At 40.8% G+C, this 12,500-nt stretch overlaps 1 protein-coding gene across 2 annotated transcripts in view; it reads right to left on the reverse strand.

Moving 5' to 3' along the window:
* Window positions 1–3,529: 3,529 nt before the first annotated feature.
* The window catches only part of LOC138016498 (neuronal acetylcholine receptor subunit alpha-7-like), a 22,503-nt gene continuing 13,532 nt past the window's right edge, over window positions 3,530–12,500 (reverse strand). For both annotated transcript variants that reach the window (XM_068863650.1, XM_068863649.1), the window contains exons 5-8: window positions 8,129–8,238; window positions 6,399–6,717; window positions 5,985–6,243; window positions 3,530–5,106 (exon numbers count right to left, since the gene is read on the reverse strand). In XM_068863650.1, coding sequence (XP_068719751.1) covers window positions 4,487–5,106; window positions 5,985–6,243; window positions 6,399–6,717; window positions 8,129–8,238 — 1,308 coding nt within the window. In that variant the 3' untranslated portion in view covers window positions 3,530–4,486. The remainder of the gene's footprint in view (window positions 5,107–5,984; window positions 6,244–6,398; window positions 6,718–8,128; window positions 8,239–12,500) is intronic.

The raw sequence follows: 12,500 nt of genomic DNA on the forward strand, positions 1-12,500 counted from the left end.
CTACCGTCAACCCACCAATGTCAAACATGGATACTCGCAAAAAAGAGTCTCGCGATGTCTGAGATGAATGGCTTCTTTGACCCTTAGGGCCAGTAATAATAATAATAAGGAGCTTTATTTAACCATGGAGCACCTTCAGAAATCTGTTCTCACAGGTGTCCCTTACTTCGTTCTAAAGCGGGGAGGGTCCGGTTTCCGAAGCGTGAGTGAGACAACTCGCTTAGCTCATGCTCCTGGCTTCGGAACTAAGGAAACTTTATTGATCGTGATTATCATTTGTACACACTGGAGGTCAAAGACGTGATTTCGATAAGATTTCAGTCGCGCATCACTGACCAGTAGGGATTATAGCGGAATAGAAATTCCGAAAGCATGAATGTCCACGATCGAGAAATGGAGAATTCGATAGAGAATCAAATTCACATTGTCCCTTCTTATATTCGAGATTCATAACCAAGTTTAGACGACTTGTGCGTCTCTAATGTTGTACGTCTACTGTAAAGACGGGACGAACTATATATGATGCATAATCCAGTACTGGATAGTTCTTCCAGAAGCATTACGCGTCTTGTGGCCGTCTTCATACCAGACGAACTAACAGAGGCAGAAAAAAAGTTTGCCCAAGTTCGTTCCAGATGAATTATGCGTATCTGATGTAAAACCAACCAGTCACAGCCGCTGAAGTACAACCAGCTGCAGCATAGCATCAAGGTTAAAAAATGATGCGTAACTGGTCGAGCTCACCAGTTTATGCTGGACGAGTATGCCTTTACTGACCTCACGAACTCCACCTCCAGTCAATTTAACGCGAGGGAAAAGAAAATACTTGATTATTATCGCACTTCAACAGGATGAATAAAGAGTCTAAGAAGCCTAATTTCGTCTACTGTTTGCCTGTCCAAACTAATCAAAATGCACTTGGAATTGATCATTAACAAAGTGGTGATCTGGTTTATGTCAAACGAATACGTTAATTAAGTACAGGATTAAATGTATCATGTTAAATCGGTGAAAATACAGGATAAATGCATGTTTAAACGGTAGCTCAATTTTTTGACAGAGATTGTTAGGTTGCTCAAATCCAATTAGATTATCAATAACACTGCGAGACCAAAGGCGTAAGCTCAAGACATGTCGCAAGTTTCAAAATATCTTCGATTAAGAGGTTGATAATCCCTAATTCAAATGTTCTGTGACTCCTGCTAGATGCAAATTTCCTCCTTGGAGCAATGCATTTTGGTTCCGGCGCAGAGCAGCTATCCATAATGGAAAAAATAGTCACGGTAAAGCCAAAAAATATCGCGACTGTTTTGCCAAGAATAGTTACTTAAAGCTGACTCTTTACCACAATGCATCGCGGTTTCGACTAGACTGCACTGCTCGACGACCAGGACTCGTATAGCGCAAGGATACAATAATGCTGCGGACATTGTTGTTTATATATGTGTACAATGGAGCGAAGCGTTCTAGATGACAAAAAAGGCAATTTGAACTGCATGAAGGGTGATTTTATTTAGCAGCTTTAATTTAAATATCTGTTTGCCTCTCCATAACACGAGCTATACAAAATGCATTTGGAGTTAATGATTAACAAATGGCGTTCTGGCCTTATGTCAACAGAGCATGTTGAGACTTGAAAAATGTATGAAACTGAAACAGTCAAAAGGTAGGATAATAGTTTTCAGGATAGCTAAAAAATTTTGATAAGATGAGAGCTCGGGTCTCACTAGTTAGGGTTACGCCTGGTCTACATCTACATCTCTAATCTATAAAGGTTTTCCATTACAAATGTAGTCAGGTATAGCTCACAGCATCGACATACAGGATACTTATAAATATAACATAAATATATTAAAGTAAATATAAGCGAAAATAAACACTATCAGATACTTCCAAAGTAGCCTGCATAGCAAGTGTTTCCAGCGGGCAAGGAACGAACTCTTTTTTCGGCCAAAATATCGAAATTTGCGCGGAAACCCCACGGAAACGCTTGCTACGCAGGCTACTTCCAAAGGTTTGGTTTTATCAACGGAGTTGATAATGTAAATTGGCCACCGTACAGAGATTCTAAAAGCTGAGGTTTCGAGCGTTAGCCCTTCGTCAGAGCGAATCAATTGGATTCGCTCTGGTTTCTTTAGAAACTACCCCCTACTTCCAAAGGGTCTTGACAGTGGCAGACAATTAAAGATTTTTAAGAGTTCGACGAAGGATTCGTCGTTATCAAATACTTCTTGTAACAAATTGAATAGTTAAATTACTTATGGCTCGTTCGAAGCCATCATATGTTTCAGATTCAATCACAGAATCACTTAAACTATTTCAATCCCTAATCGTTCTAGCAAAAAAACTAAACTTGTAAGTATTTCCTGATGAGTAGCGTTGAATGAACTTCTTAGGATTATACTGGCGAGTGATTCTACTTCCCTTAGGGTTAATGTGGTCTGGTATCTTAAGGCAAACTGTATAGTTTACGGCGTTTCACGTAAGTTGGAGTCTAGCATTTATCTAAAGCGATGACCAAGCAAGTTCTTTTAAAATGTTTGTAACTCCTCCGGATTCTCAGAGAACCCGGTGTCGTTACAATCCTCAGTTACATCAGATGTTACAGGATTTGACCTAGCGAGCTTCCCTGCGTTGAATTTTCTCAATTTCCAGAATATGTTTAGAAAGATGAGGGTTCCAACCACTACAAGCGTATTCTAAATGGGCTCTAACAAGGGTAGGGTAGGCCTGTTCCTTTACCTCAACTGGACAATTGCCTAGATTTTTGCAGAAGAAGGCCAGAATTTTTATAGAAATCCCAGCTAAGATCACTTGATAGCTCTATTCCTAAATAAGGGTGGTGGGTGGCCTCCCGGGATGTGATTCCCCCAACTAATGGGAGAAGTAGAGAATCGCATTAAAATTATATTTCTTTAGATAAAACCCAAGGTTCCACAAGAGAAGATTAGCCAAGTCTTTTTGCAATATTCTTGCCTAATTTTTAGATTTTATTGATCTGTAGATGACTGTCATCAACAAATAAACGTAAATTAGCCTTTGAGGAAAGGTTGTCACCAACGTCATTTACAATCATCATAAAGAAGAGGCAAGCCTGTACCGCTCCCTGTGCCGGGACACCCGGATAGGACGTTTCTAGGTGCAGAGAATTTTCCTTTGACAACTACTCTTTGATTTCTTTGATTTAACCAAGTGCAGATCCAGGAAAGAATGTTTCCTCAATCCCATAGTATTTCAGCTTTGTGAGAAGGCGTTGGTGGGGGACAACATCAAAAGCTTTTGAAAACTAAAATAAGCATGTCCGTTTGAATACCGCTATCCATATTCAGGGCGATATCCTCCAGTGTGGTTGCAAGCTGGGTCTCGCAGGATCTCCCATTTCTACATCCACGTTGAAAGTCAGCTAGGATATTAAACTTCTTTTTCTTTTGTTCCAGTCTATACTGCATGTGAAGAAATTTGCTCAATATTGTAAGCTCCCTTGTAAGGTTTGAAGGTGGAACAGCCAGAATAAGGAAGATCTTTAAAATCGTGGCCAACTTCCGCCCTTTATTCTCAATGATGTACCTACAGACAATGTTATCTTTATGATATAATAGATTTTAAACACTTGTATGGACCTTCGTAATTAACATATCGCTTAACCCTATAGTTTAATCTGAAAAAGTAGGGAACATTTATACAATTCACATGATATTCAGGGAGGAATTTTAACCCAGCCAATAACCACGTGAAACAATGCCAGACTACTCAAACTGGTCAAAAACTCTTTTGCAGGCTCATTCAGTGAAGACCCTGCCTTCAAAGAAATTCTCCTCAACGTATAAACACATTTACAGTTCCATCATAGTTATTAACTATGGTTCCATCAACTCATAACAAAATAAATAACCTTTCATGGTTAAAGGTGCTGTACGTTTATTTCTAGTTTTTACGACTTGCATCAGTAGGAGTTCCCCAAAAAGGGGTATACGGTAGATGAAATGCGATGATAATATTGCATAAGGCCAACCAGTGAAACTGAAAAAGGATCATGCATGCCCTCAAGAAACAGGGTTCCGGCCAAGTGGTCAAAGGCTTCTAAACACCGGAGCTGCGGCCGCGCCCTCTCAGTGCTAACTGCCAAGTACAGGTATATAATTCTATTGACTGATCGTTTAAAGGGAGTTCTCACTTTTATATTTACTTATTATTCACTTGTACCATTTTTAGGAAGACCAGCCAGCGAAGTTTCTGTTTAAATGCGTGTCACGTTGAAGCCTCTGATTAAGCTGTGAGACAAGAATGGCTGGTAATCATTATCCAGGCATGACTGACAAGCTTCATTTAACCCGTGGAAGGCTTCTATCCAAGGAACTCAGTTTGAAAACAGCCTACTGACAGTAGTTAGAGTCATCAGAGGTGTAGTAATTTAAGAAGCGTATCCGATGGTGACCTTTTCCGTCAGATTCCCTATCAAACATTGCATGGCTTTGCCGCCGGCGCATTATGGGATAAACAATTCCCGTATACGAGGAGACTGTAAGAAGATGCCCATGGCCGAAATAGATCCGATAACAAACGAGGCAACGAGCAAGAAACGATCTAAAATTCTGGCTGCATCTTGCCACTGCTTTTTATAAAATTCCTCTTGGTTGAAGTCATAATCTTTAAACCGCGTCTCCGTTATATGCGCCTCGGATGTGTCACTCTCAGCGGTGTCCAGAGGTTTCCGCTTAACTGAGCGTCTCCTGGTAACGTGGCTTGTGGGAATGTTAAGGTTGCCGTTTTGGGCCAAAGAAACCTGCTCGCGCCCTCCACGAGGATCCTCAAAAAGGTCCATTTCAAACTCAATTGATTCCCTGTCCACGTCGAGGGTGTCATTACGTTTTCTGTCAGAGCCTGAGTTTCCTTGGAGAACCTTTTGAGCATTTTCGTTCGTTAATTCGGAGTTAAACTGAGGCATGAGGCACCTGGGTTTATACCTGACCAACTTTGCAATCCACTCAAGAACGATCTTGTGAAACCATTTCGGCATTCTGGTGTTGCGGTGATGAAAGTTGAGTATAATGCATGTAGCGCCAAGTGCGGTGCCTATCTCCATGATTGATACGGAGTAATACATGGCTGTCAATCAAACAGAATCGAAGTAAATCTAAAAAAATTCAATTTATGAACGGGGTGCAAATAAAGGTGCCTTCTACGTCTATCTGACATCACCAGGGTTATTTTATTTCAAACTTATGGATTGATTTGCCATCAAAAACAATTAATTGCGTTAGATTTTTTAAAGTAAGTCTTTATTTTAAAATGGTCATTAGTATTGGCACCTCCGAAGAGTGATTATTCGGCCACTGAATCCATGCAGAGTGAATTGAAAGCATACGGAATACTTGGCAATCACTAGGAGCAGAAGCCAAACAGATAAAACGATGAACTCAATATAAGAAATACATAAAAGTTTAACGCCGAGTAGGAGAATTTAGCCAGCTCAAGCAGCAGAAAAATGCTATCAACAATCTGTCATCACTAGAGCCCAGTTGTTCAAAAACCCATTGACACTAATCCACAATCAAATACAAACCCAGGATTGAATTTTGCTTGTCAAAAATGCCTTAACCTTGTAATGTTATGCTGGAAGCTAAAACATCTTTGTGGAAACTTTTTCTGATCCAAATGTGGTCTGCAATTTAAGTTTCCTGTTATGATCCAGGATCAGGAGCTAAATCTGCCTTTGAATAACTGGACCCAAAGTTTTCAAAACTTGTTTTTGTAATTTTTAGTTGAAAAGTTGTTGGTTAGAATGTTTTTTAAACAAACTTTTCTAACATCACGTGATGAGAAATCACAAGATCCTAAGAAATCTAGCAGTGAAATAGTGGTAACTGATTACATTGGTTAGTTATAATGTACATAGCCCTCCCTTCTACCACCACCACAAGAAAGCAGGAAGAGTTAGCTACGACTTAGATATCTTCTTCTTCACACGTTTTACTGTTACTTACCCAGCAAAGGAAAGTGTTCGGAGCTAGATGGTAGCTTTTCTGACGTCAGCTCTTGAAAGACGGCCATTGACAAAAGAATTGTAATACCCAGACCTACTCTTTCGCCAGACTCTGCTGGAAGAATAAACTCAAGGAAGATGGTGCAAGCAATCAACGTGCAAGGCAAGATCAGGCTCATGACGTAGTAGTATGTGCGCCGACGCAGAAGCATGGTAACGGTCAAATCTGCGACGGGTAAATCACAGCAGTCGTTTTCTTTCTAGAAAAGGAGCATTAATTGTAATTGGAGTCAATTACACTGTACGCATCCCTTTCGAAAAATATTTCGTAACTCTGTGGTGGTTAATTACGATAGATGAATATAAACACACACAGTTTCATAGCTTAAATGCTTATCAGACATCATAGACCCACCTCATGCCGTTCGATGGCGATCCACTCCACAGTCCATTCTTCGTTTTCCTGAAACACATCCGAGCCTCTTCCCTTCTTTGCAACTGCTTTTCCGCCGGGCAGACCACGCCTTTCCCTCAAGTCAAGGGCGGTTACGTCATGTGACCAGGAGGCGAACACCATTCTGCAAGACTGCTCGTCAAATGGAAAGTACTTGACGTTTATGTTGCACATGCTCTTATAGATGATGTGTGCCCGCCATGTTTGATTCCCATCATGCCTTAATTTGACATGCGTTGTGAATCCAGATGTGGCTTTTAAGCTAAGGCGATCATCGGCGCTGAGGAAAAGTAGAGGAGTTGAAATTCTTGCTCCAAACAAGAAGTCTCAGAGTTCCCCACACATTGTAAAATATTTTATGTTATTTGGCTTCTAGTTCTTTAACTATATAGCTATTTTAGGTCTGAATCCAATAACTCCTCCTTTCTCTAATTAAATTTCAATGCGTGTAAATTTCTTTCTTGTTTATTTGAAGGTAAGTAAAGGTCTTATTATTGTTGGTCATTATGCGCCTGATGGAGAGTACGCCGGTGTTTTCCTTTACGATAAGGGAATTAACGGGGATTTAACAGATAATATGAAAGAAAATAATCACTATATTTTTTTAATTCTCAACGCTTAAATCACATTCAAACAAAACACTCTTCAAAGAGTTTACTCGGAATACCAATTGCGCAGAAGTAGGGTGATACATTTTGAAAGAGTTAGAAACAAACTACAAGGATTGAATAGGCTAAAGCGATGCTCAGATTTGCTAATTACGGAACAAAAGAAGTAAATGTTTCTGCAGCCAATTAAAATCTGGAGGGGTCATGACAACGGATAACAGACTGGTGAACATCGCTTAGTGTTTACAAATAAAATCAATAGGTCGCCAATTGCAAGCAAAAGAAGTAGTTTGATTAGGTACAGGTTGCTGGATTGGAAATAACGTGAATCTACGCAATGCAGGGGTGACAAACAAAGTGAAACCAGTGGGCCAAGGAAGTGTGAAACACCACTGAGGCGAGAGAGGAGAGAGAAAAGTTGTGAAACCCCTAGTGCCTACAACTAGTCCCCTGAAGAGTTTACACGAAGGGACTGGTCGCAGGGACTAGTCCCTAGTAGTGTTTAATTGCACAGGAAAGTAGCAAAAACTGGGGGCAAACGGTATCATTCTTTCACTCTGCGGCTTTCTTAAGAAACCAAAATTATTAAAATAGCAATGTAGCATTGAAATAAATCAGCTCGGTACAAACCGCAGATTGTTCAGCGAAATTATTCAGTGTTTGAATTGCTTCCAAATAAGTTCGGATGTAAGCGGAAAATAAGTTGAAGTGCTTTGTTACCAATCAGATGTGGCCAATACAGAAACAAAAAGGGGCGAAAATTCGATCAAGATTTCGAGTACTCGTGTACATTATTTCAAAACTGGTTTAATCGTCTTCCTCGTGACCCGCCAACTTGAAACAGAGTTTGTAAGGAATTGTGGGAGCTTGTGATACCGATCTGTGATTGGTTTATTTTAATTTGGTCGCAGGGACTAGTCCTACATTTTCAATTACAACCTCTCCCTTGGGGTCATTGCGCATAGCTTTTAACCAATGAAATTACCGCTTCCTAATTCTATTGTACATTTTTCTGGACTTCCGGATTTCAAATTCATTTTAATACTCGGTATACCTTTACGTATCCCGAGTAATAAAACTTACTTGTTATAAAGAATAATGTCGGGCACCCAAATCATGTCCGGAGGGATATTGATTTCCTTGACACCACCATAATCCGTTGGTTTCCATGTCATGAAAGGATTATTCCAGTCCTGTAGAGATAATATTAATAATAATAATAATAATAATAATAATAATAATGATGATGATGATGATGATAATAATAACAATTGCGTACGATAAAGGAGAACACAGCTCATAATCCTGAGTGTCCTGTGGTTTCAAGGTGACCTTTTTTGAGTTTTTTTGTCGACCGTCTACATTTTCTGCGCCGTTTTGAATGACGTCATACGTCAGATGCGCAAAGACTGTCGCGCACCTCGTGGTTTTCGTAGTAGTCTGAGCAAGTCTGAGCATCGTAAAGCGGATGTCTAAAGACTGCCTTGTGGTTTTCATCGTAGTGTAGTAACGTTAGGGAAAGCGTGACCTGTCGAAGTTTTAGTTGCCGGCTTAGCTCAATAGTGGCGAAGAAAAGGTAAGGACTACGAAAAGATACCATATAATGTAGCACGTAGACAAAGTAATAAATTCTAAAACAATCCTTCACGTTTGCAAATTTAAGAGGAAGAACAATAGTGAACTAATGTAATCTATCTACATTAAAGAGATATTTAAAAAATACAATACATACATTCTGTAAGAAAAATATAGATATTCAGCACCCTAGTATCTAAAAAAACATATTTTTACAAAAACAATTTTAAAAAAAAACAATTCATTTCGATTAAAAGTGCAATAAAAATATTAAAAAGATCCCAAAATACTAATAGCGTTTAAAGGGCAGTCATCAATGAAATCCCCTTGTGGGATTTTGTGGAAGGGTGTCCTGGAACCTCTTACGCATGTGTGTACCGACCTTAAAATCTCAAAAGAAAGCAATGTTCTAATTCAAGTAATAGTCGTGTGATACGGTTCCTTATTCTTTTCTGAGAGCTTCTCGGCTAGGCGTTTGAGAAAGCAATTTGCAGTCGGCTCCCATCCCACCGTTGGTTCCAAAAACTAGGGGAGTAATTGATCATATTTCAACGTTCAGTACCCTCTGTTGGTACTTCCGCTTTTTCTCCTCCTCATTCTCCTGAAAGATTGTGGATGTTGTTTTTCCCTGGTTACACTTGGAGTTAACATGCGTTACTCTGACATAAAAAAAATGCTGTAACTCCAAGAGACCAAAAGCCTTCTGCCTTGAAGTCCAGTCTTGCCTCCGAGCTTGTTATGGCGCTTCTGAGGTTGAATTGCTCATTATCGAGAGGTTGTAGTTGTGGTTCGACTTCAACGTTGGTGCAAACCTTACCAACTAGTGAGGTAAGTAGGTTGCGAACACCATCGTGTCTATGCGCTACGAACCCTCCCTTTTTGCATGAAAAGGCATGGCAGACGGTGTACTTCTCACCACAAACACACTTGCTTGGTAAGTCGGACAGGGGCATATTATACCTTAAACGCAGAGAGTCTCTGAATTCTTGTTTATTCAGCACCAATTACAAGCCTTGACCGACAAGAGTCCCTGCGGTAAGCCATGCACCCTTGTCTCTCAATTGGTTAACTGACCGCAGCAGATCCAAGGGTAGAGTGGAATCAATACTTTCAATTGTCGATTTCACCGACACAGTTTTTCAAGGCTTGATGTTGTCTTTTCATCTCCTCCATGGAATTCTCACCTTCCACCGTGAACATGCTCTGTGTGGTAATAGAATCTAAGTGCGATGCTGTTAATGACGTAGAAGAAGCAAACTGCTGTGGAGCTTCGAACCGTAGGTTGGGTATGCCTAGCCCTCCTTTAGCGGCTGTCAGGGTGACGAGCTGATGCAGATGACTAGGGAGGGGCTCCGTTTGACCGAATAGTGTTGGTATAAGTAAGTCGTCGATCGCCTCTTGGATTGGGTCAACGTAATCTTCATGTTACTCTATTGTACGCATGAAATAGGTAAACTTTGATTTGTGCCCCCTCGTGAAAGCAGTGTAGGCTGCATGAGGCTGGCTCCTTGCTATCTCAGATAGTGCTTCGAGTACTCCTTTCCATCCAAGGACCTTTTCCCGACAATATTGATCTTTGAACTTTTGAGATCCGATGACAGCCCCTAAGTGGCGCTGACCTTCAGATGTAATATTGACCTCATCTCCAAACACCCTCTTTGCCTCATCTACAAGTACGTCTGACTTGACAATCAGCCAGTTCTTTGATCCATTCAGATAACCATACTTCTTTCCTTCCTGACTCAGGTGATTGTACCAGTTATACAACTGCGCAATTTGCCCCCCCCTCCCCTCCCGAGTCGTCGGCTAACCATACTTGTTTAACCCCTGGTGTGCTTTTCCTTAAGCTCTGGATCATGATTGATGCATTGACCGATTACTAGGGCATGACCAAGGGATCCCCTGGCGTCGTACTCTCCTGTAAAAAAATATCTCACCTCCGTCGCAAATAAAGAGCCTTGAAGGGCTTCTGTAGGTGTTAATAATATAAAGTGACATTTCCTTGCAGGTTATGTGGTTGTTATTTAAGGCGACGGATCTGTTCATTTGGTTAAAGGTGTTGCTTGCATCTATCAATAAAATACCATCTGTTCATTCCTCTACAAACACTTGATTCGTAGCATGTATCGCGGCCTCTGAGCCTGCGCAAACCTGAAGGGGACCCGCTGCCTCTTTGATCTCTTCCTTCAAAAAACCAGCAATATTTTTTCCAACTTTTCACCTCAGGACCTCATCAACGCCAATAGGTCGTATTCCAGGGTTTTTGTCCAGGGGGATGAGTCTGCAAGAGGTATTGCCTTCCAGCAGAGATGGATGGTAAGCGAGCTTTAATAGATTTCTTGTGAAAACGGCTATCTCCTCTCTCAAAACCTTACCCTCAGCTTTGATTTTCTTGGTGCATAGGATTCTTCGATATAGCTCGGCATTCATCTCCGACGGCCCGGCTGAGCCCTTTGTTTTGGTTGCAGCATCAAAGATCATTTTCTCGTCGACCAAGTCAACCAGCCAGGAGGAGTGTAATTAATGGACCCGTATAATAAAATTTCATCCGCGATATCTGCCGCTTCCGGGTGTTTCTCCTTCAGCCCTTGTAGGACTTCTGGTGTAAGGTTGAGTAAGCCCGTTGAGCTCTCGCTATCCAAAAGCTTAATAGCTGCGGATAACTTCCCTTCCAATACTAGTTTCGGAAAAACTTTGGATATGTCCTTAACTGTCCTAGCCTTTTTCGAATTCACAAGCTTCCCTTGGATGAATCTCACTAATAATAACGGTGAGGAGCAGACGTGTGTTTCTAAGCTCCGCCGTGTATTTCATCTTTTCGCTTAAATAATGCGACTCACTCTACTGTTTCGATTGCTTTTGTGGATTTACCACACCAGCGACATTACAACACGGAAACATCGGCGCCAGCACGCTCAAGTAGGAAGAAATACTTCGAGAGGAGTCTACGACATGAGTGATGTAACTAACCAACGTGGTCGCCGAACTAAGTGGACTGATAAGATGTGTATGGATTTGCAAACATGTCAGATGAAAGCAGTTTTATTAAACAACTCTCCGGACCTAACTCTCAAGTTTTGGAACGAAATGGGCTACAAGTACTTGGGTAAAACTGCCCAAAGTTGCACATATTGACAAGTCCACCAAAACAACCTCATTAAGAATTGCAAATGAGATCAACAACCAGATAGAACAAAAAGAAGATCAATCAAGCAGCACCATACAAAGAAACTGCGAACAAAGGAACCCAAGTCCAGAAATAGATTTAGATGAACAGCACAAAGAAATCAAACAAAAAACTATATCAAACAAGATGAAGGGAACTGGGAAAATCGAGATCCAAAAACATTCTCCAAGAAGAAGCCAAATAATCTCCAACTAAAGAAATTGAACAAAATAGCATCGGAAACAACAACTCGAGATCTATCTCAAGACCCAGCTGGATGCCTTTGGGATTTGAACTACTGAGGGCATCGAGTTTAGTAATGGAGAGAAATGTAAAGCGTAAATACGGTCAGCAAATGGAAAGAAAACCGAGATGGCTTGATTTAATGGACAAGCGTATGAGTAAAACTAGAAAAGAGATTTCACAGGTAACTGCAGAAATAGACAGGACAAAACGAAATGGAAAACTAAAACTCTATGGAAAAACCGAAAGTGGCTGACGTAAAAAAGGCCTCTGATGGCGTCTCACATGTTTGGCTTATCGAAGTCCTGAAAATGCGCAGGATCAGTGAAAAGCTAGTAGTAGCCTTTGTAGAGAATGTGATGAGGGGCTGGACGATCATTCTACATGCAAGAACAAGTGCAGGTAACCAGGAAATTGGTCCCCTTTTAATAAAGCGAGGTATACTCCAAGGTGACGCATTCTGCGTTAAGC

Source organism: Montipora capricornis, chromosome 9 (genome assembly GCF_036669925.1).
Source record: "Montipora capricornis isolate CH-2021 chromosome 9, ASM3666992v2, whole genome shotgun sequence".
NCBI lineage: Eukaryota > Metazoa > Cnidaria > Anthozoa > Scleractinia > Acroporidae > Montipora > Montipora capricornis.